The 25,391-nt window shown below is 37.7% G+C and overlaps 1 protein-coding gene across 1 annotated transcript in view; it reads left to right on the plus strand.

The window, feature by feature from the left end:
• The window catches only part of COL25A1 (collagen type XXV alpha 1 chain), a 440,472-nt gene that overhangs the window by 223,106 nt on the left and 191,975 nt on the right, over window positions 1-25,391 (plus strand). The window contains exons 3-4 of the mRNA XM_016209473.2: window positions 11,761-11,805; window positions 13,768-13,775. Of these exons, the coding sequence (XP_016064959.1) occupies window positions 11,761-11,805; window positions 13,768-13,775 (53 nt within the window). The remainder of the gene's footprint in view (window positions 1-11,760; window positions 11,806-13,767; window positions 13,776-25,391) is intronic.

Raw genomic sequence — 25,391 nt, forward strand, 5'->3', positions numbered from 1 at the left:
CCAGTGTATTGAAGAATCAGGTTTAAATGTATGTATGACTGCCTTCAAGAATTGCACTCTGCTGGCTTTTTATTTTCTAACCAGAAGAAATACTGCAAAAGTGTTATTGTTTCAGCTGTTTAATAAATAGTTGTCCATTAGCTAACATTTAATTACGTACCAGGCACTGAGAACATAACACTGAGCAAGACAGACCCTGTTCCTCATTTCTGAAAGATCAGTATTTTTATTTGTCTCATTATAAACTTATATATAACAGACTTGTTAACATTGGTGTGTGTGCTCTAGTTTGCAAAACTCTATTGTAAACTTAAAATTTTGTTAAGAGAATAGATCTCATGTCAAGTGTCCTTACCAACAATAAAATTTTAAAACTGGCATACATGGGGTAAGAGTATATTAACGGAGCCTGTACATAAATATTTCCTAATCGCATCCCCCTGAATTAACTGTGGGTGTTTTGAGTGAGTGAAGAGAGAATCATTTGTTTTTAGCTTTATTAATTTTTGGCTTGTAATTTCTCATGATTATTTTACATTTAAAATGAAAGCCAAAAATAAGCCTATAAACTAGAATTATAAACAGAAGTCTTCAGACATTCATATGAACTTATTCTTTCTAAATTTATTTGAAGCTCCTCTTTTCCTTAATGTGTGTTTGTATCAGAAAATATAGTGATCCATAGTGTGTTCAATAAATGCCAACTCTTTAGTTGTAGAATTTGCAATTCAGGAGTCAGACTAGATGGGTATAAATCCCTAACCTATCACTTTCTAGATGTGTAATGTTGAGCAAGTCCCTTAACCACTCTAGTCATCACCTTCCAAAACTGTATTGTGATCACACAGCTGGTATAAATAGTGAAGCGATGCATGGACGGGACTTACCAAATGCCAGATGGGTGGTGAACACTCATAAATATGAACTGTCATCATTATCTCTTGTATTATGTCCAAGTGTTTTTATGTATTGTTTTGCCCGTGACACTGTGTGGTCCTCAGGTTCGCCAGCTCCCACAGACAGCCACATCCCACCCCTCGGCTCTAACTGCCGCAGTGCACTCCGCCTCCACGCTTGTTTCATCACGTCTGGACATCCGTGTTACCCTTTCCCTCTGAAGCGCTCCCACTCCTGTTCTGGGGTTCATTTCAGCTTTTCGCTTAAAACTGATTTTCAGTTTTAAATCACTTCTGTTATGATTATTTTTCCTACTGGTGACTAATTTAGGCAATAGACATACTCAGTAATTCATTTAACACTAGCCTAAAGAAATGTGGGTCGTTTACGCGTAAATGGTGTCTGGGCTGCTACCATGAACCATTCATCCATCAGCAATTTGGCAAAAGCTTGCAACATTGCAAAGCCACTAATGAAAACAAATCCTAGTTTCCATTAGCCCACTTTTTTTTTCCATTTTCCATAAGAAAGATTGTCTCAATCTTGGATAAATTAAGAATTAATATTACTTAATTTATTGAGCATGTGACAAACTGTATTCAACTATTATCTTTTTTTTTTTTTTTTCTGTTACTTTAAAAATTCTGTTTATCTTTAAAAGATCTTTTTACCACTCTACATTCTTTTGGAAATGTGGAATCTAGAGAGCTCATTAAAATTTTTCTGCAAGCTTGGGAACTAAACTTTTTTTTAAAGGTTAATATATTACATTGTATGTATAATAGCCATTATTGTTATATAGCATATAATCTCACAAAGAAACACACCTTTCCTATTTTTCAACCACTACTCTCTGACATCTTGCTCCTCTGCAAATAGGAATAAAAAAAGATGTCATGACAAATCTCCTGTAGGATCACAGGGTAAAACATTCTAGTACCACATCAGATCTTGTTAAAGGGGACACACTGCAACACCAAGCTATGTGTAGTCTCGAACAGTTTCTGTTGAATGTTCTACTATATTTATTATCTAAATATTGAAAACAGCAACAAGGAAAATTCTTCATTTGCTGGAATTCCATTTTTGGAAGTAAACCATCTACATAAAGCCCAGAAATGTTTTTTTGTGGCTTGGAAATCCCTTTCTTTTATTGTTTAAGGCCAGTGGTTTTCCAGTATGTTCCTGTGAGTCTCCAATTGTCTTGTAAATCTGGTCATTTTCCCCTAGTTTTGAAATTTGCAAATATGGATTAATACTTGGGTAAACTTGAAATGCTTTATTTAAACTTAGCACCAGCTGAAATAGAACTTACACTGAGGTAACTGGAAGAAGGGTTACAAGGCAATTTTGGCCCATTGGCCTTTTCCCACAAGGAACAGAAATTGAACCAATTGAAAATAACTCTAATGATCAAGTATTGTTGAAAATTAGATTAACCATAATTCTGGTGTAACTTTCTTGTGTTTATTTATTTAAAAAATTATCATAGAAATTGCTAAAATTGGAAAAATATTTAAATAGGTCAAACAGTATTTTATGAGAAAGGTGTATTTTATGAGAAAGCTGAAAATAAATTGCCAGAAGGTCATGACTTGTCGCTTAAGTACTCTCCTAATGAGAAGTAAATTTTGAGGTAATTAGTCCAGTTTCTTCTAAACCAGTGGCTTTCAGACCATTTTGACTATCACCCCAAGGAAACATTGCATTTTGCATTTAAACCAGTGCACACATACATATCCACCAAGTGGGCTTAGGTGGCCTAATGTGTACACTGTTAATATGCTCATATTAATTAGCCACTGAAGGGGGCTTTTTAAAATACCTTCCATGAGTCATGTTGTTTTATTCCCATTCAGTGAACACAATTTCTGCACCTACTTTATGTTTCATAAGTTTTATTCAGAATTGTCAAAGAATTCTCATATAAAAGCTAGAGAACAAGCATACTTATGAAAAGTATTCATCAACTTAAAGATTTGGCATTTTTATTTCACTTTTTAAATCCCCTCTAGAAATTTGACAAAACAACTCTAATTACTGATATTAGGGAGTAAGTACATTGTAGATATTTATAGCCTTATTAAAGTTATGATATGGCCTGGCTAGAGCATGAAAATAAAAATTTAGCAACTTTATTTTTGTGGTTTATAACTAAAATAGTAATGGATTATTTTTTTCTAACAAACTATCAATTTTTATATTTTTTATTATTCTAATAACATGTAACAATAGAATCCCTGAAACATTAGTTAGTATGTCTCTTGTGTAATAAAAGGGAGAAATACTTTCACAACTTTTCAATTGAACTCATTGCCTATAAAATAAATACCGTATATCTGCTAATACTCTCTAGTGAGAGTTTTGGAGCGTGGCTATTGTAAAATTAATACCTATTATTTATTATGATTAACTTTCTTTTATAAACTGACATTCCGTGAAGATTAGAAACAAAGAAATTTAAAACAAAAACACACTAATAAAAGATGTTTAAAACCAGCAGGCCTGTATTAAGTATAGTGGAGGACATGTTGATTTAAAATATCTTGGGAAATAAATCTCTTGAATTAAAAAAAAGTTATTTCTTTTAAAAATTAACATGGTATGAAATAATGTTGGCATGCTTCAAATAGCCCACAAGGCAGTATCCCTTCAAAGGTTCATCAAGTGGCAAACCCTGTGCCAGTTGCTAGAGATACAAGAATGAACGAGAGAATTCCTCCCCTTAGAAGCTCACAGTCTAGTGGGAGACTAACAGGTAATAATAAGACATCTGCCTAAGTAGCCATGTTATAAACATAGGAGGCAGGCTCTTGATAAAGTGCAGCAGTTTGGAAAATGTGTGCTGGTTGTGCCCAGTCTCTCAGGCTATGGAGTGTGCCTCCAAGAAGCAGAGGCAGTTAGAGTGCCCTGAGCTTGGAAGCAGGAAGCTCGCGTCTGCTGTGTGGCACCTTCAGCAGGTTGTTTTCACCTCAGCTTTACATCGGCAGAAATGGGAATCACCGATTTATAAACTTGTTTCTAGCCAACGAACTTTTACTGCAAACGGTTGCAATTCAGTATGACAACTTGGAGCTGCTCTGAGGGTCCAGTGTGAGGCACAGTATGAAAAACTCTGGGCTGTTGTCACCTCCTGAGTATGCTGTAGTCCAGATATTTTGTGAGGAGGGAGAAAAGAAATTTTAGCTAATATTCACCTTCTACCAGTTATTGGCTATACTGGATAAGCTTTTTGCTTCTAATTGTGGAATGAAAGGCTTTGGTCTATATTGAAAGAATTCCAGGCACTCAGCAAGCAAGCAGGTGCGGGGACTTTGGGACGGGCTCTGAAATTAATCTGTGCCTACTTGTGAGGTTAATCCAGGAGATCTGAAGGTAAACCTGGTTTAGTCTGCTGAAAGTAGCTGGAGGACTGGGAGGATGGTTCAGAAAGGATGATTCGCGTCTCCTCTGTGCCCAGACAGGTTCCTCCCTCCCTAGAGCCATCTGCAGCTGTTGGAGACCTATTCCTGGGGTCCGCTGGGGTGGAGGGATTGGCCTGGGTTTGCTCACATTTCTCCGCTAGGCCTCCCCACCTCAGCATGCGTCTGCCCATGGGGCTTCTCCACCTGCTCGCTGCTTCTGATTCACTCCTTACCTCCCTGGCCACAAGCTCAGCCTCCTGCTCTTTCCTTTGCCTTCAGAATTCTGCATCAGAGTATTTGCTTTTTAGAGTATATACCGTGTTAGAGGTATTTCATGGTATTTTCTCTAATGGCTTTAAAGAATCTCTATGCCTCTGGAGATGAAGCTACTAAGACGTTTCAGCTTTTTTTAGGATGTGTCAAGTTGATTAGAACCTTTATGACTTTTACTGACAAAGATGATAGTAATATAGCATGAATATAGTTAATAAGTTTGCAGTGATTAATAAAAAGAAAGGAAACATTTCATTAACATATGTATATGGCCCTCTACAGTTTTCATCCTCACAATAAAAAAAATCATATAAATGTGGTAGAGTTAGTGCTGTTTACCAGATCCTTTAGCAGACTAAAATCGAAGAGGTTAATTGGAGGTTAGCTCAATTTACACAGTAGTGAAACCCTTTTAACTCTTTGTCCCTAGTGAAAACCTTTTAACTCTTTGCCCCATGTTCTCTTCCTTATACTAAATTGCCTTTTTGAGTATTACAATTAGGAGGTATTGTTAATCTCTCACAATTTTATTCACATACATATTCAGCATTTCTTATTGAATATTCAAGTATATTTTGATCACTCAATGACTAAATATAAAAATATAAATAAAGCAAAAGAGAGGGCTAATATTTATGGAGCTCCAACTTTGCGCTTTTTTTTTTTTTAAATATATCTTTATTGATTTCAGAGAGAGGAAAAGGGAGGGAGAGAGAGAGAGAGACATCATTGATGAGAGAGTCATTGATCGGCTTCCTCCCGCACGCCTCCCAACTGGGGATCGAGCCTGCAACCCGGGCATGTGCCCTGACTGGGAATCGAACCCCGATCGCCTGGATCCTAGGTCAATGCTCAACCGCTGAGCCATGCCCGGCTGGGCCAACTTTGTGCTTTTACATGCATTCATTACCTCCTTTCATGGAAATTCAGTCAGGAATTAATTCCCTAATGACCTGTGTCATTAGTGACCATGAGGTCATTTCTGTAATGAGATGGCTACATTTCTCCCTGTTCTCAGGTTTTTATGACAACATACTTAAGCATAATGACACAGGTTAGAGCCTTCCCTTTGTTTCTTTTATTTAAAACTACTTTATTGAAATATGACATTTAAAAAGCTGTATATATTTAATGTTTGCAGCTGGATGAGTTTGGGGTAAGTGTACATCTGTGAAACCATCACCATTATCATGGCCATAGACATATTCATCCTCTCCCAAAGTTTCCTCCTGTCCCTATTACTATTATTATTAATTATTTTGTGGTAGAATGCTTAACATAAGATCTACCCTCTTCAAAAAATTTAAATATATAATATAGTGTCATTAGGTATAGGTACCATACTACATGGCAGATACCCAGAATTTATCTATCTTGTATAACTAAAACTTTGTACCCTTTGTTCATCACCTCTCCATTTCCCTCTCCCCCTCTATTTCCTGGCATGACCATTCTACTCTCTGTTTCTGTGGGTTTGACTATTTTTGATTCCAGATATAAATGAGATCATTACAGTGTTTGTCTTTCTGTACCTGGCTTATTTCACTTAGCATACTGTCCTCCAGGGCCATCCATGTTGTTTCAAATCACTGAATTTCCTTTTTTTCAAAGGCTGAGTACCCAGAAAGGTTATGATAAGCTCAGCTTGAAATGCTAGTAGGAATGGAGAAGAGTGAACAGATCCAAGTAATTGGAGTAAAATTGGCAAGTAATTTATCTGATAGACCAGATAAAGGTATTCCAGATACCTTCAATAACCCCCCACGCCCCAAGACCACAGGAAGGCCCATATACAGGCATATGTTTGTTTCTAGGCACATATCTAACCTTAGAGAAGAGCCTTATCACAGGTAGGTTCATCATTAGTGAAGAGCAGAGTGCTCCAGCAGTATTTGTTGTGGGTCAAAGGAACTGACTTGGCTTACGACACCTTGCTATGATGTGATTAAATGACCTTGATCTGTCCGCATGGGGTTTTTTGACATGTCTTTAAAGAATTACCATTATGGCTAATCTTTACCAATTTCTATCTCAGGCTGACAGTTTTCATCGCCTTTCAAGCAAAAACTCTTTCTGAAGCATGAACGGTACCAGTTATCATTAAATTTCTTATAAAGAGCAATCTGTTTTTATAGCCCTCCTCTATTTTCTATAATTCATTCTCCATTTCATGAAATCTCTGCTTGTAAGGCTTTGCTTCCTCTGTTGCTGATAGCTTCTGCTTTTTCTCTTCCCATTCATGTTCATGAACCAATTTCTTTTGCAGAGTCATGTCTTTCTGCTGATAGAATTTACTGACAATTTCTGCCGCAAGGATCTGGCCAAATTCAGTAAATAACAGTCAGGTTCCAGCTTCTGTATTTGTTCTTACAGCTCATGTTTGGCCGATACCTCATCCCTCAGTTTGGAATGGAAATGGCCGCTTTTTCAACTACTGTTAACATCAGTTTTGTCTGGGAAACGGCCATCATTTGTCTTTTCTGTTACTTCGTCTTCTCACTCTGGTGATCTGCCAGCTGTCCATTGTCAAATTTATTCCATCCATATCATTTTTATTATACTCTTAAATTCAGAAGCAATATCAAATTGTCTCATTTGCACGGTAGACTTCTTCCAAACTTCTCTTTATTCTTTTGTAAGCAAGATTTTATCTATGTCTTACTGAAAGTTTTGTATAATTTATTAGTTCCTTAAACTCAGTATAATGCCTACTCCAATCCTGTTTTCTATAGTAATTATAGCATGCTCTTCTCAAATCTAATATTTTCTTTGTCAATCCAATAGAGTTTAGATTCCCATCTTCTCATAACTTAGTTTAGCTTCATTTTTCTCGCTCTCAAATATGATGAAATTCTTTGTAAAACCTTGTCGTATTTAATAGATATTTGTCTTGCCAAATATCTTTACTTTCCTTGGATTCTATTTTTTCAATTCTCAGTATAATAAGCAGGTTTCCCCCAGCATTTGATTCATTTCTCTAAGCCTTCTCATTGGATATTTGAGGCAGACATGTTCAGAAATATTCTAACTTTGTTTTTGGTTTCTTTAAAAAAAATCATTGCTTTTTTGATCTTTTTTTTCATAAGCTGATTTCTTTTAAATATCAGTTTTTAAAGTTTACTTCCAACTATTTTAAAATATTTTTGCCATCTATTGTTTTTAGCTAACAAATTATACTATTAAAAACTAATTCCAATAAACAAATATAATTATAGGCTCTAAGACTTGTTATAAAAATCAAGGGCCCTGTGGCATCTTGTTATGGTGAGACAGCAATCAGTCTAAACATTTCCTATTGTAATTTTTCCTCTGGTAGTTCCTAGCATTTTATCTTTATCCTCCAATGTTCCTAAGTTTCTTCTTCCATGTGCTTAATTTTGATTTATTTTAACTTGCCTCTTAGAGTATAAATTCAGTCTTAGGACTCTTGTATTCAATTCTGGAAAATCTTATCTATTATCTTTTACAAAAAGGCTTCTCTGTAATTTCTTTTGGGTTCTTTTATTGATATAAGTAAAATTTTGTTTCTTAACATAGATAGATACATAGATAGAGTCAGTCCGTTTGGGCTGCTTTAACAAAATACTGGGTGACTTATAAACAACAGAAATTTAATTTATTTCTTTCTGTTCTGGAGGCTGGGAAGTCTAAGATCAAGGAGCCATTATGGTTGCCTTCTCCTGAGGGCCCTCTTCCTGGTTCATAACTGGCGCCTTCCCAGTGTGTCTTCACATAGTGGAAGGGGCTAGAAATCTCTACAGGGTCACTTGTAAGCCACTAATCCTATTTATGAGAGCTCCAGCCTCATGACTTAAGCCCTTCCTGAAAGCCCCACCTCCTAATACCATCATCTTCAGGGGTTAGAATTTCAACATGTGAATTTGCAGATACACAAACATTCAGACTATTGTAGATAGATGATGATAGATGATAGATAGATAGATAGATAGATGATAGATAAATAGATAGATAGATAGATAGATAGATAGATAGATAGATAGATAGATGATAGATAGATAGATGATAGATAGATAGATGATAGATAGATAGATAGATAGATAGATAGATAGATAGATAGATAGATAGATAGATAGATAGATAGATGATAGATAGATGATAGTTAGGTGATAGATAGATAAAGTTGGTGATAGATATTGGACCTATCTCCCTGGGCTGCGTTCTGCATCTTTCACATTAATTCTTTCTTCAGCCATATCCAGGCCAGGCCAGCACTTAATTGTTTTATCTTTTTTCATTTTTATTTTGATGACTATTTTTCATTTTCAAGACTTCTAAAGGGTTCTCTTTCAAATCTACATATTCTTTTCCCATCCTCTGTTTACATTTAAAATCCTGCCCTTTAATGGATGTTACTTCTTCATTTAGCTCTTAAAGCTTAATTAACTTACCAACTTGTGTCTGATGTTTTCTTAAAATTAATTAATTTTACCTGGAAAGAATTCATGATCTTATTATTGAGTGCTGTCTTTCTTAGCATTAGATTTCTTCATACATTTTTTGGAATTTTGACTTCTATATTCATTATGAATAGGAGAGGTATTTTTTTATTTTGCTTGTTTGTTTTGTGGTGTGTGTGTGTGTGTGTGTGTGTGTGTGTGTGTGTGTGTAGTTTTCTCTGTCTGACTTTCTTTCCTTTGTGCTCACCCTTTTTTTAAAAAAAAATATTTTTATTGATTTCAGAGAAAGGAAGGGACAGGGAGAGAGAGAGATAGAAACATCAATGATGAGAGTCATTGATCTGCTGCCTCCTGCACTCACCCTACTTGGGGATCGAGCCCACAACCCAGGCATGTGCCCTGACTGGGAATCAAACCTGGATCCTAGGTTGATGCTCAACCACTGAACCACTCTGACAGGACTGTGCTCACCCTTTCTTACTTAAAAATTTTATGTTTATCTTTACCTAACCTCCCATCCTTCTAGATCATATTTATCTCAAAATGTCATTTTAGGACACCTGTCCCAGATTTATGTGGAGGATATCATAGAATTAGGTATCAAATCAGCAGATGCTTTCTTCATTTTCTGATTGAGAGATGTCTGTATTCCTCAACCTTTAAGCCAAACACCTAGGTTTTTTTTCCGCAGCTCTTCAGTATTTCCATGTCCCTGACTTTAAGATGTGAGTCTGGCTCTGGTTAGAGAACTTTGAGCATTTATTCTGTGGGAATAGGATTTGCGGCCCCCATTCCTACCTGTAGAGCTGGAACCTCAAGGCTCATGGTTTTATCCCTGTTCTCCACGTTGCATTTCTGCTCCATCTCTTGCCTGTAGGCATTTCCATTTCTTTTTGAATACAAATACTTCTAAAACACTTTTTCTTTTTATAATTGACCATGTGTGAAACTCATTGTGCCATCTTCACAGCATGCTACGTGAATTTTTCATGGTTTTATTTTAATCTTTTCAACTTTTTTTGCCTCTTCAGGGCAGACACACATTTATCACCTATAACCCCTACTATGCAGATCACAGACATCATAAGTAAATCGTAGTTGCTAAAAACTTCTTAGATTGATTTTGTAATTAAAAAAATCTTAATTGACTTTGTAATAGAAAAAAATCTGATTTTAATCTTAAGGATATTTTACATATCAAAATATGTCAATACAGGAGTTTGCAAAAGTAGGTTACAGTTGTGAGTATGTGGAACACAGAGTTCATAAAGCTATTATAATAATCATAACCTGTATGTCTTTTTCCATATGAACAACTGTAAACTACTTTTTCCCACTCCTGTATATATCTATGTATATGTGTGTTTGAATGTGTGTAAAAATATATATTTTTTATACCTACTGGGGTCCCACTGGGTTTATTTATCTGTTTACATGATACTCCTTCTGCTCCCAATCTTGCCAAAAACACCGTGAACATGATTAAAGCCTCTTTTTATTTCAGAATACAGAAAGAAATCTGAAATTTCTAATGACAATTTTGGACTCTGCTACAAAGCTGCTTCTCCTAACATTTTCAACTGATTTTATTGCTTGATTGTTTCTAACCTCTTACAAAACACAAATGGCCGGACTTACTCTGTGTACAGGCTTGAGAGGAAACTAACTGGCCCACTGATGTTTTTATTTCTCATGATAGTGTTTCCATGTGGAAGTCGGTAGCTCGGGATCACATTCAGAGTCAGCTGGATGCTAGGGCCTGTGCTGCTTGTGTCTTGAACTTTGTAGGATTTGGAAGTCATCCGTCCAACTTAGCAGCTCATTCTTTAAAACCAGGAAGTTCTATATTTTCCTTGGCCTCTTTCTTCCAGCAAATATTACAAGACCTCAATTCTCATTGTGGGCTAATTATTCTCTTCTATTTGCTGGAACCATAATTTAGTGGGAGCTATTCCTACCCAAGGAAATGAGGGGAGAAATTATATAATTGAGAATAATGGTTTGAAAGCCATGAATGTCTAGAATCTTGTGCTAAAGTCTGATACATACTAGGTTGGTGGTCTTTGTAGGCAACTCACTGAAAAAAAAAAGTTTTTTCTCCACTTTTAAAATGGGATCATCATAAAGATTAAGTATTTGTTGAATGGTAATAATGAGCTAGCCCCTTAGTAAAATGAGACCTATAAGTTACTGTGTAAACACTTTCCAATTAAAAGGGTTGTGATTTTAACTCAACTGGTCCTCAATTAGAGAAATTCCAATATATGAAAATTCACATGTAATAAAATAGAAATATTCATAAGGTTTTTATTACTAATATATACATTTAACTAACTGTCAACTAAATATTTTTTTAAGAGAATCATGATGGATCTAACGGAAGAGAAACCACTCATTTGTACTTAGTACTTTTAATTACTAATTATACCAAAACCTTTAGAAAAGAACTTTTCCTAAGAAATATGAAACTCAACACCACCAGTTTGCTTAGCAAAGTCTTTCTTTATTGATGACATCCGGGCAGGATGAACAGAATCTCAGGTCATTAGTGTTCCTAAGTAACACTGGATGGTGAGAGATCTAGTGCAACTTTTATAGCTAAAGGAAGCTGGAGAGTTATGTTGAAATATCAAAGACAGTGTGGCCTCTACAAATATCTGGTCCCTTTCTTGATGTTCTTAGTTAAAACCAGTGATAAAATATGTATAAATTATTTATTAGCCATTTCAGGGCCAAAAATTAAAAATAAATCATTCTTTGTATTTCAGGCCCTCCAGGGAAACGAGGTAAGAGGGGCCGAAGAGGAGAATCTGGTAAGTCTCCCTTTTAGCTGCTCGGTGTCATTCATGTTCTGCTTACGCTCCCACATCTGTTTCTTCTAATTAATGATTATATCATCTTGTTGGAGGTTGCCCGTGTGTGTGTGTGTGTGTGTGTGTGTGTGTGTGTATTTAAATCTCTTCTAGACCTAGAATATTTTTTATCTCTTTATTTCCATCAAAGGAGAAGTTTGCCAAATATTATTAATAACCACTGGCACCCAATTTTGGCTTCTTTATTGTGTCAAGTCCATCCTTTCAGTGTATAGTGAGGTTTCTTAGCTGCACACAGTGTGGCAACATCATCCATGCTTCCACCTTCATAAGTGGTTGGTCCACAAATACAGGTCCTCTGTGAAAACAACTGCTTTGGGACACCGGGGCACATGTCTAGGGAAGCTTTATTGTCATTTTGTACAACTGGTACAATTTTGTCATGCTTTTACTCTCATTCATTTCAAAATTTAAGAATTTTTATTCCTCTTATACAGCCGTAGAATTTTAGTGATGACAGGAGTCTTAGTAATCAATCCAGCATTTTCATTTTTTATTTGAGGAAAGGGAGGCCCAGAGCAGTCAGGTGATTTGGCCAAGGCCATGCAATTTTTATGAGCAGAACTTGAAACACAACCAATTGTCCTAACGCCCACTTCAGTGAGTTTCTGCTCTCAGGCCAAATCCCTATACGCAAAGTGAAACAGAAGAGTCGAATAAAAACTATTTTTTTTTTTTTAAAACCAAGATATCCAAGTGAGTGAGTTCACTTACAGTTTTACTTCTATAGAAACTCTAAGGCTCCAAAATAGTAAATGACCAGGTGAAGCCATTGGTTCTTACTTGCAGGATAAGAGGAAGGCAATTTAAAGTTTGATTCTGGTGTGTGATAAGAAATGTTATTCTCAATAAGTAATTTTCTGTATTAAAAACAATGAATTATTAAGGGTTGAAACAGTAGAAATACTAACCTATCAAAAAGAGCAGGTTGATTTTATTTTGTCTCATTTCCTATTCCTTTTGGGAAAAAAGATGTCAAAGTAGAAAGAGTTTAAGAAAATTCAAGAATTTGGGTAGTGTAGCTGTTTAATTACTTTAAGAGTATTCTCAAAAGTTGTCCTTAAACCTCACTGAATCTAAATGATTGTTATATTGGTATTTTCTCCACAAGTGCAGTTTCACAATAGAGGATGCTTTATAAATTTGTTTTGAGGAAAAAGAAATGATAAAACATTGGTGAAGTCAAATAATCACTGAATAGATCTTTGTGTCAAAAGAAAGAGGATTGGGGGGGAGTGAAAATTTTGTGCAGAGTTTTATAGGAAATGTAAAAGTGGATTCTCAACTTTCTGACTACTTAGAACTGGTGTTTTAATTGAACACATGGTGTGTGAACTGTTGAAATATTCGTAGAATTTGCTGGTGTTTTGATGAGAAAACATAGTTTTAAAGAAGCTTATATAAACATCAGGGTTTCTTCCTTTGTATATTGACAATACTATTGAATGAAAAGCATTCTCAGAACAAATAATGGGTACATTTCCAACTTGGCCATTTTACCAAACTCAAGAAAGTTTACGAATCAAATCTCTATAATTGGTCTATAGTAAATGAGCAAAGATCCCCCTGATTCATAGTTTATCTAAATTTTAGGTATATAAATTAGACAGTCTTTGTTTAAAATAGATGAACATCTCAGTAATTCATAAACAGGCTTCAGGGAATCTGAATGTTCCTTATGATAAATTTTGTATGCATGTAGATGTAAATGTATTTTTCTGATATAGTGTGGAAGGGTTCATGTTCTAAAAAAAGATTAAGAATCACTGACTTCTCTGTCCATTGTATTGTACTGGTGATTATGATGATGCTTTAATTTTTTTCTTAATATTTTGTATATTCACTAATTCATCTCTCCCTTTTTCTTATCTTCTCCACCCTCCCTGCCCCCCCACCATATAGGTCCTCCTGTAAGTATCTTTGCTGCATGTTGGCTCTTCTACATTAATCAGGATCACGTATGTTAAAAGTTGGTTAAAACCTCAAAATATAGTCTATATTTCAATTAGAAAAATGTTACTGACCTTCGAAGAGTACTTAACTTTGGGAAATTATTTTTTTAAGTGCACTATTTTGTGATTATGTGATATGTCGGAGTGCAATATGTGTCAACTAAAAAAAACTTTTATTCTTAATGCCGTCACAAAGCAATGACTCTTTTGGGACTGCTGAAATACCTTATGAAGTTTCTGATATTAAATTCTTTTCCTGGAATAATGAGGGTTTTTTGCAAGCAAATCTCCAAGCTCTTTCACACTTCTTTTTTCATCTGTTTAAACTTGTATCTGAAGTATTTGCATTTGCCAGTCCACCAAATGTAGATGGCAACATGATCATGGAAATGATACCCCCTGGAGGCCTGGCCCAGCGCTCCCCCTTAGGCATCACTCCCTTTGAAGTCCGCTGGAGTTTTGCCTGCATGGAGAGCATGAGATGGAGCCCTTGGAGAGTTGCACTTTCTTTTTTCTTTCCTTGAGTAGGTCACAGCGCCAGCATTCCAGTCTGCTTTGCACCCACAGGAACAGATTATCTTGTCAGCTTTGAGCTGGATGTGTTTTTGAGTAATATCCTGGATATCTGCTGTCTGACCTCAGCGTTTGCACTGTGCACTGTTCTCTTACAGTAGCAATGATCATTGGCCTTGAGCTATTTTTTCATCCCAAATAGCCACTTTGCTCCGGGGTTCACAGACTCCACCTTGGCAACTTATCTTACAGGCTAGCCTGGTCCGGGGAGAGGGGCTTAGCTTATACGCGTTTACTTTATTCAGAGGAAGCATTGGCTTCCAAATATCTTTTGCAGTCTTCCTGCCACATTCAAGGGTGGAACATAAATCATGTTGGAAATGACTGTGCTTCTGTAACTGACGTTCAGTTCTTGCTTAATGCTAGGCAGATGGCATGCCCCAGGCCTAGAGCCTGATTCTTTGGCTTCTTATTTAAGCCTCTGTCTTTAAAACTAGAAACAAACCACTACTACCCAGAGGAAACTGTAGAGATTACAGCCAGAATAGAGTGTTCAAGGATTCTGTTTGTGGATCAAGAGGTAGTTAAATCTCATTTCTGCCTCATGGCGACTTTCAGGATTCTAGTATTTCCTCTGGCCCTTCACAAATTTCACAGCCACACAGCTCTTGCTTTCTTGGGGTGATCTATTAGTCCAGGTTCTCTATCTAAAGATTTCAATTTTTTTTCCTCTTTTTATTATATGAAAAGGAGTAGGATGTTTTAAACCCATAATAGATGGCAGGCCATATTCTAGACACTTAATACTTTCATTTTGTTTTACAACCACTCTCTGATATTGCTATTCCCATTGTTTAGTGAGGAAATGGAGGCTCAAAACTGCACAGTCAGAGAGGGTTTGCAAAGCTGCAATTCAATTATATATGTCTGATTTGAAATATTTTCTGTTTACTACATTGTCCTGATTTCTTACGAATTATAAGTGTGTTATAACATGAATCGTTGGTACACAGGTTTGGCAGGCTGTGGGTCAAATGAGATTCCTTGATATAAATAATTACATAAACAAAAGCATGACCAAAAATGTAGAAAGCTAATCTATAGACAGCACTAATACTGCCCCATCTTAACTGTGTTAAGCAAATTGAATCAAATCCAAGAAATAAGGTCTAATCATGGGTTTTCATACTGGCTAAAAGATAATTCAGGTTGCGCACATTTGACAAGATGAAAAACCACTGATTGTGGAAAAGAGGAAAAGCATATATATCAATTATGCTATCTTTACTAATACATTGGAGTCTAGCCATAGGACATGGGACCCCATATAGTGGAGGCCCTTATGGGTGAAATACTTTGTAATGAAATCCTCCTGAGCCTCCAATTCCTAAACCTTCCATATATGATTTTCAAGAAGTATTTGCTTCTTATCAAATATTTCTTTAGACTAAGGGCTTATAAAATATTTCCATTATGTTTCTGGCATCTGAATAAAAATTAATGAGCAGTGGCATTGTTATGATTAAATAGATTGATCAATTTTACATTTATTTAGATGCAATATCCAATTATTGGCTATTGTAGCTTGCAGTGACCATACCCCCTCTTTTCTCCCTTCCACTCTATCTAAAAAAAAGTCGATAGGAAAAAAATATCCTCAGGTGAGGAGTAAAAAAATTAGAGTCAATGGGGTATGCGGATTTTCTGTCCTTTTATCCAAAAAGGAGGAGCCATTCTAATATTCACAGGTAACAGAATCAAACAAGTCCTGTAACTGTAGCCGGAAGAGAGTCAGGAGACCTGTTTTCAGTGACTTTTTTATTTGTATCAGTCTATCAAGCCCTACAGTTGTGCTTGACTGGCAGAGATACGATGTGGTTGTTGGTAGGGCGACCCCTCTGAGGTGCGACCACGCTGCTGCGCAGCCTCCTGTCCTGTTCCATCCGGCGTCAGCGACTGTCAGCTGGATGTGAGGCCCAGAATCCCATCGACAGACGAATGCAGCGGACTTAGCCAAGTTAAACTTACAGTGCTGTTTCTGCCAATGTGGTAGATGAATTAGGAAAAGAAAGCGCTGTAGAACTTTTAAATGAGAAACTCTGCTATCTTTACTTCATATTGAAAAGACAATATAACTAAGTCAATGGTAAAGTTTTTCCAGGTATGCTAATACCTACAATTTATAGTAACTACCTACCACATGTCACTTTACACACCAATTCTCATACCGGCTCTGTGAACTAGAGAACTTATTGTACCCATTTTGCACAGGAGGAAACTGAAGGTTGGGTCAGTTAAGTAATTTGCGCACAGACTCACATTTACCAGGAGGCAGAATTAGAATCTGAACCCAGACCTATCTATCTCTCTTCTAAGCTGATTTCCCCCTAGATTTCAACAAGGCTTTTTTTTTAGGCTCGTAAGTTTTAAGTGTTACCACTTTCTTTGCAGGTGTCTTCTTTTTTTGTATCTTATCCTACCATCTATTATCTGTGGTTCATGTTAAGCTTTTCTTAATTGTCTGTAGATCTTACATCTTGTATGTGCTCTACACACAGCATTTCATACTGCCAGTTACTCAAGACAAATTTAAAAACCATCTAATTCTCATCTAATGGAAGTAAATTGTATGGAGGTATGAGCTTTGGCTCTTGAGTCAAGAAAAAAAATATAAAAATTATCATGGAGTTTTTCAGCCAATTTTCCTTTAATGGCTTCAATTATTATATTCCAGCTTAATTATTAAAATATTTTTATTTCTATTTGGGCTCAAAGAATGTGCTTATGAATGTATAGTAACTGGTACTTTTTCTGTAATAATGGGGTATTATTGTTGATGGAATAAGCAAACCATTTATCTTGTAGTAACCAGTATTGCTACAAAATACCAGGATGGCTAGATAAAGTCAGAATTCACCAAAACAAACCAAAGAAACAAGCAAAACAAACCTGGAGAGTTAACTTGTACTTAAAGGCTGTTTGGGGACAGTTATTGTAGAATGACCTTAGGCTGTCATGGATGCGTGGTTCATTTTGGGACCCTGCACACCAGTTTGTCTCTAGGAACGAAAGGTAGAATAAGAGAGTTTGACTATAATTCTTACATAGAACAGATTCCTTAGTGTCTTTTTATGCCTTCTATTTTGAGTGGTTCAAGCTACCATGTTTGAAGAGGGAACTATATTCAGTGGGAATTTGTTTCAATGTTTCCTCTGATGTTGTTTATGTAGATTTTGTGCCAGATTAAGCAGAATTTTGGAATTTCTGATGGAGCAAAGATAATGGGTGAAAACCTACAAAATGAAATAAATAAGAGTGTTAAATTTAAAAAAAGAGAAGAGGGGGAGGAAATAGACATACAAAAATATTGACAGTATTTTTCGTTGCAACATTATTTTTTCTCGTGACCTATTTCTAGATACCATCTGTTTTAGAAGAACGTTTGCTGTTATAACACACTCCCTGACATGTTATTGGCTTACCACAATAGGAATTTATTTCTTATACATGGTAAGGGGCAACACTTCTTGCAGGGACCCAGACTTGTGGAATCTCTGCCACCTTTCATATGTGTATTCTAAGAATACCCTGGGCATAGACATACAGCCATCAGATAACACAAATAAGGAAAGAGAATGGCAGATCAGAGGAAGTACAACATTTTATGGCTTATATCACTCCTGTCCACATTTCTTTGGCAAGAGTCAGGTCACATTTTCACACCTAAAAGCATGGGAAGGAGAGAAATGTGGCTGTGAGCTCAGAAGAAAAGTAAACAGATTTGGTCACCAGCCAGTCTCCGCTTCCCTGTCTGGAAATAATTCCCCAAAGCAGACAGGACCAGAGGTCCCCAGAGAGATGTACTTAGATATGTCACTTGGGTAATAATGTGACCTGTGTCTTATTGTAACACTTTAGAGGCAAAAACACTTCATCAAAACTATTATCACTAGTAACCTTGAACAGAAAAAGAAATTAAAAAAAAAAAAAAAAGGAAGCGATTTCTTCTTAAAAGAGCAGCATAGAAGTTGGGGGTGGTTTGCAAGAAGAATATGTTGTTAATGCCAGGCCACTGTCCTCTGGCCCCCAGGTTACTCTACAACCCTTTGCTACCGGAGGCCTTTTCTCTTTAAGCTCTTACAGACTCTTTAAAGCTCCAGCAGACTGCCATGGCCTCCTCTTCTTACTTTTTTTCATGCCACTGGATCGCTTCATTCCTTTGCATTGGGTCCAGGGCGACCTTCTCAACTAGAGATAATTCTGGTTATTTATCTTTTTTCATATCATCAATAGTTTAAGGTGAAAGTTTAATTTTTAGTAATCCTTCTGTGAAAAATGACTAAACTTTTAGAGTCACTTTTATGAGGTTTGAAGAGTTAGCCACTGCCATTCTTGTCGTGGAAAACGTGACTAAAACAAAACAGTGAGGACTTAAGGATGGATCTTCTCTGTCCCAAAGATACTTGGTAGATGAAATAAGAGACCTAGGAGGGTGTTTCTTTTTAGATTAAAACATAAACAACAGTCAAAAAATTAAGAATAGAGCTACCATACAACCCAGCAATCCCTCTCCAGGGTATATATCTGGAAAATTCGAAAACATGTATTCAAAAAGATATCTACACGCCTATGTTCATTGCAGCATTATTCACGGTGGCCAAGACATGGAGACCACCAAAGTGTCCTATGATAGAGGACTGGATAAAGAAGATGTGGGCCATGTACACAATGGACTACTACTCAGCCATAAGAAAAGATGAAATACTGCCATTTGCAACAACATGGATGGACCTTGAGAATATTATACTAATTGAAATAAGTCAGTCAGAAAAAGCTAAGAACCATATGATTTCACTCATATGTGGTATATAAAACTGAAACTTGTGGACACAAACAGCAGTGTGGTGGTTGCCAGAGGGAAGGGTGTTGGAGGTGAAGGGGGCCCTAATATATGGTGACAGGAGAAGATATGACTTAGGGTGGTGGGCACACAGAGCAATATACAGATCTTATAGCATAGAAACCCACACCTGAAACCTATATGTTCATATTAACCATTGTCACCCCAATAAATTTAATGAAGTATTATTAAAAAAATAAAATAAACAACAGCAGATAGTACCACATGGTCAGAATTATTCAAAAGGAACCTCTCAGATTTAAAGTCTTGGCTGTCAGTTACTGATTGGCCACCTGAGTACTTTCTAAAATCTAGTCTGTAAGCACATGGGGTGTTATGTCACTTCTTCCTTTTCGACTTTCTTATGACCAAGTACTTAGTCATGTTGCTGAATTCCTAGGGCTGCCTGCCTATGCAAACCCATAAATATCTTATGGGACAAATTAGAGAGGTAATTATATGACTTCTGTGGATTTGTGAGGCAGTAACTAGCCATAGTCAGGAGAGCCACTCTGAAAAAACACGCTGTTAGGAAGCAGTTTGGATACATTTTTAAATGTTAATATTTTGAACAAGGTCAAAGGAGTGATTTAAGGGTACCTCATGGTTTCCTCATGAATGGCTAAGAGTTTAATAATCTCCCTTAGCACGTGATTGCAGAGAAGGCCTCAGTTCCCCATTCTTCTAAACCAGCTACTTAAAATGCTATGATTTCCTTTTTTACAAAGAGTGGCTCCTGCTTGGTTTCTGATCATGTGAACACCGTGACGTTGGCCTACATTTAGCCCAAGTTAACTAAGTGACCTGTTTGATCTGAATTGTCCCCTGAACTATAACATAGAAAGAATTCCCTCCTTTAGTTATTAAATGAACTTTAGTTCTTGCTTTGGTGGAATTAAAGAGACATTAAATCATGGAATCGAAAGTGTCCCAAGTTACCTAAATGTTCTTATGGCTTTTGGTTTTAGTCATTATGAATGATTTTTTTTAACTTGTAAAAAATTGGCTTTATTTGTTACTTTTCCACCTTATCTCAGTTATGTCATTCTGGCATCCACAGTGACAGTCCCTGGAAGCTGGGGTCAGCCCCCACCCACTGTGGTCATTAGCCACAGAACATGAACCTGAGCTTCCCAGGGCCCTACTGATGATTACAGGCTGCAGGCAGGGTTGCGGGGCTCCCACCCCAGGCCTAGCACCCTTTGGACCGCCGTTTATGTGCCTGGGGTCGGCTGCCCTGCCTGCCAGAGGCCACAGCATTCCCACGGGAGGGGCTGCACAGACCGAGTGCAGGGGAGGAGGCAGCCCTTGGCTTAGGACTGGGTCCGACAAGGCCACTGTGATATGGTGGTGTGCACCAGACTGGGATGGACAGGCCAGCCAGGCCCATCTCAGTTCTGCAGCTGACTTGCCAGGTGGTTTTAAGCAAATTGCTTCTTGCACCTTGGTGGGTGTGTTTTCTGGTTAGCACTGTCAGTGAGGACTGTGACTGACATTTTTAATGCACTTTTTATTTTCACAACTACTCATGCTTTCTTAAGATTTGTTTAGGATTAAATAAAATAAAACTTTTTCTTGTTTTCTTACTAGCTAATATTTTTAGTCTCAGAAAATGTACATCTGTAGCTTTTATTTCTACCGAGTATTTTATTATAAAGTATTTCTGTATAGACAAGGAAATGAATGAAGGATGGAATCATAGGATATAGTGGCAGAAGAGACTCCTTATTAATAATGAATTCATATAGTTATTTAAAATATAATGTGCATTTATTTACTGATTTATTCACCAAACTCATCATGAGTGCTTACTATGTGCCATGCCCTCTGCTACATATGATGGAGATAAAATAGCAAATAAGTCATAGCCACTGTCTTCAAGGACCTTAGAGTCCAGCGAGAACAAAACAAAACAAAGTAATATTATGCGAGAAGTATACTCAGGGCATGTGGAGGTGCAGCGGGAGAACAGTAGAGGGGTAAATATTCCATGTTTGGATGGAGAGGGATGAGGGTGCCTCTGGATCTGAGGTAAATCGAGGCATTTTCAAAGTGAAGACTCTAAGTAGCACAGTGTTTTCAGGGAGGCTAGCATTTTCAAAGCCTTTGAGCCATGGGGAAGAATAGCATTTTGGCAAACTGCGTATTAAATAAGGTTGAGATGTAAAGTTCAAGGAGGAGATTGGCATGTAAATAGAGCAGAGATCAGAGTAGGATGAGGCCATGAAGGACCTTACATGCCTCTTTAAGTAACTATCCTAAAAGTATACGGAGTCTGAAGGATTTGAGAAGGGGGTGGTGCGGTCAGACAAACATTTGAGGACGATGACTTTTGCTATAGGACAGAGGAAGAGAAGGGAAGAGAGAGATATTAGGGTATTGTTGCAGTTATTAGAAATAAAATGGCCTAGAGAAATGTAGAGAATGGGATATATTCAGGTGGTATTAATGAGGTAGAAATGGCTGAGATGTGTGACTAGATGCAGGGTGAAGGGAGGGAGAAGGTGCGGGTAATTTGGGGGTCTTGCCCTGGGGATAGAGAATGAAGAAGGAAGAGCAGGTTTGGTAGGGGGTGATGCTGAGGCCTGCTGGTGGAGTTGTTGAGTTTTAGTTGCATATGGGACATCCGCATAGAAACATCTAGTACAGTTGACTGTGTTGTTACTCCCCTCGGGGGAGAGGCCTGAGCTGGAGTGTGAGCTTTAGGAATAGTCAAAGAATAGCTGGTTGTTGAAATGATTAAAACAGATCAGGCTGCTCAGCTCATGAAAATGAGACACCTTCCCCCCCCCCCCCCCCCGCAAGAGTTTATCATTTAAGAAATAAATGAAAGAATCGGAACCCTTCAAGGAGACTGAGATGGGAGTGCGTGGCGAGGTGGAGGGAGAATTAAGACATATCACTGTCATGGGAGACACAAAGGAAAAAGTCTCAAAATGAAAAGAGTGGTGAAACAGTGCTAGGTACAGTAAAACGGCAAATAGGATAAAGACTGAAAAGTGTCCACTGTGCCTACCAGTAAGAAAGGCCTTGGTGCTGCTGTTCAGAGCAGCCCGTGCACATTAATGAACTTGCTTTGATTTCTCACTGTGGTCTATACCTATCAGCCGCTTTTCCTAGGGTGGGTAAGGTGGGCGTGACACACATCAGTCAGAGCTGGAAAACACGCGTACCCTCAGGACAACACATTTTATTAAAACGTCTCTTTTGATTATTCCCACAGTGTGGTTGGATGGAGGGAACACACACAGTGCCACGTTGCTCCTCACAGCTTGCGAGCGCAACGGGAGATCTCCTGCTTAGTTTCTCCCTCCCTCTCTTCTTTCATTCCTTAAATTATTTTTAAAATACAGTCTGTCTCAGTTAGCTTTTTATCTGGTTGAAAAGAAAAATCTTCAGCTATGTTTGCTATTTATTAGTGATACAAGTCACTTTATGCTTAAATACCAAATGAATGAGCCAGATAGTCCAGCACTAGTTCGGAAAGAGGAAGTTTTATTAAGCATATGTATGGCTAGGAAAATTGGAACTTGAGCTGAGATTTGAAAGATGTGAAATAATTGGATCAGCAAAGAAGAAGAGGGTGGCCTGAGGAGTAGGAATGAGCCATTGGAGAGGCCAAGGTGTCTGGTAGAAGTAGAGGTTCTCAGGATTCCACGTGGAGAGCCTTGAATGCCAGACTTAGGTGTTTTAATTTTCATTTCTAAGAGAAAAAGCTATGGGCAATTGGTAAGCAATAAATGGAAACCTATTTAGAATAATTGGCCTGAGAGTGATTCTCAGGAAAGCTGCTGGAAGCAACCTAAAGAAAGTCTGGGCTGGGTTAAAGGCATGCATAGGATGGGCTGCATCTGAGAAAGTTCAAGGAAGAGTTCTAGGATTTATAGAATGTATAGAAGGAACGAGCCAGAGGAGTGAGACAGCATAGGACCCTGGAGGGGCAGCTATTCAAACAAAGGAGTCTTTTGTGGGGGACAAAGATATTAGTGTTATTTTAACTTATTGGTAAGATATCTAAGTGGAGATATTTTAAGTGGAGATATTTATTGACTTTGAAAGATACCAAATTATTCTCATTGTGACCAAAAGCAATCACTTGGGGCTATATTTTCTCTACACAGTGTTTCTGGCAAGGTTGGAGTGTACATGCTCCTACAAAATGGCAAGCAGCTGAAGACTGAGAAGAAGCCCCTGGGTTTTCCAATAAAAATGACCTTGGTGTTTGCATCAGTTGGGGTTCTCCAGAGAAACAGAACTAATATAATACCTATCTGTCTATCTATCATCTATCTATCTATCTATCTATCTATCTATCTATCTATCTATCTATCTATCTATCTATCTATCTATCATCTATCATCTATCTATCATATATCTATATATCTATGTCTATATATGTATATGTATAGAGAGAAAGAGACAGAAAGAGAGAGAGATTTATTTTAGGGAATTGGCTCATGTGATTTTTGGAGGCTGGTAAGTCCAAAGTCTGTAAGGCAGACCAGCAGGCTGGAAACTGAGACAGGGTTTTTATGTTATGGTTTGAGGCAAAATTACTTCTTCCTAGGAAACCTCAATTTTTGCTCTTTAAGGTCTTCAACTGATTGGACAAAGCCCACCCACTTTATTGAGTGCAATCTGCTTTACTTCAAGTTACCTGATTATAAATGTCAGTCACATTTATAAAAGACCTTCACAGTAACATCTAGACTAGTGTCTGACCAAACAACCAGGCAATATGGATTAGCCACGTTGACACAAAACCCTCATGGTCCTGTTTTCAAGTAAGCGCCCCTTCGAGCTGAACTTTTCAGATCCCTGTCGAACATGCTCAGGTAAACCCTCATGCTTGTCCTTGTTGCTGTCTTCTCCCTTCTCTGGAAATCCTCCCTCCTCCCTCCTTCAACTCAATTCTTGATTCAGCTTTCATATTCCATGTGCTTAGCCATATAACTTTGGCTGTGATGTGTAAATACACATTTTTCACTTGAATTAATAGCATTTCTTTGCTATTAATTATGCAGTACATTTAATTGGAAGTTAGAGATCAAAGCCCTTTTATCTAGATCATTTGATGCTCCAACCCTGTGAAGCAGGTAGGGCTGATCGTGTTGCTCCGTTTTACTCACTAGCTATAACTGGGGCTCAGAGAAGTGGAGTAACTTGCTTGGAGCATGTGGCTCATAGTGCGTGTGGGCAGCACTAGGCTCTAGAATGCTTATATTTGATCTTTCTGTAGCAAATAAACATAGACCTGTGGGGGGGGGGGAGGTGGTCAGTGGGGGGGAAAGGGGGGATATCTGTAATACTCTCAACAATAAAGATAAATTTTTAAAAAATAGAGCAGCAGGGGCTGGCCAGGGACTGAAGTAAGCACGAGTCAGGAGGTCCAAGGGCTGCACACCAAACAGAGAGGTGAGGGGCCTGCTTTTCCTAATCGCCCCACCGTGCTCTCCCTTCCTCCTGGGTTTGACCTGCCGCATCTTACAGTGTTCTGTGCAAGGAGAGTGGAGATAGGAAAACTAGGGCATCTATACAAAGGGGCTGAATCACCACTTCCTTCCACTAATAAACAAATGAAATCCATATTTGTGTAGCTAACCCACAGAAAAAGGGGGAGAGTGTTTGGCAGGCACAGTAGAAACCCAATCTGGAAACTACAAATTTAAAAACAATTATTTTAAATTTCATATCACAAACTTCCTTTCGGAGGCTTCCGTTAGCTGCATCGATGTTAGGATATTCTTCTGGGAGCACAAATGTAAGCGCTCCAGAGCTCTGCGCTGCCCAGAGCCCTGGGTTTTATGGGGCACATGAAAGCATACTTCGGTCCTGTACTGCAGACACGGTCTTTTGTTCTGATATATAATTTCATTCAACAGTAGTAGACACACATACTTTGTCTCCTGATTTGCAGTTTTGGGAACAATTTCAACTTGTTCCAGAGCACATTATTAACAACCCATTGGCATACAGTTTCAGGCTTTCTCACAGGTGAGAGTGAAAATTGAAAGAGTGGATTAGAGAGTTCTCTGCAGGCACCCTGGATAATTTATCGCCCTTCTGTTACAATGGCTGAATGTATATGACTTTCGCCATATGTAGCCTTCCATTTAGACTTCTAATCAATGGTAGAGAATAAGAACTGGTTTTTAAAATCC

This window comes from Miniopterus natalensis, chromosome 1 (genome assembly GCF_054644295.1).
Source record: "Miniopterus natalensis isolate mMinNat1 chromosome 1, mMinNat1.hap1, whole genome shotgun sequence".
In the NCBI taxonomy this organism is placed as follows: Eukaryota; Metazoa; Chordata; class Mammalia; order Chiroptera; family Miniopteridae; genus Miniopterus; species Miniopterus natalensis.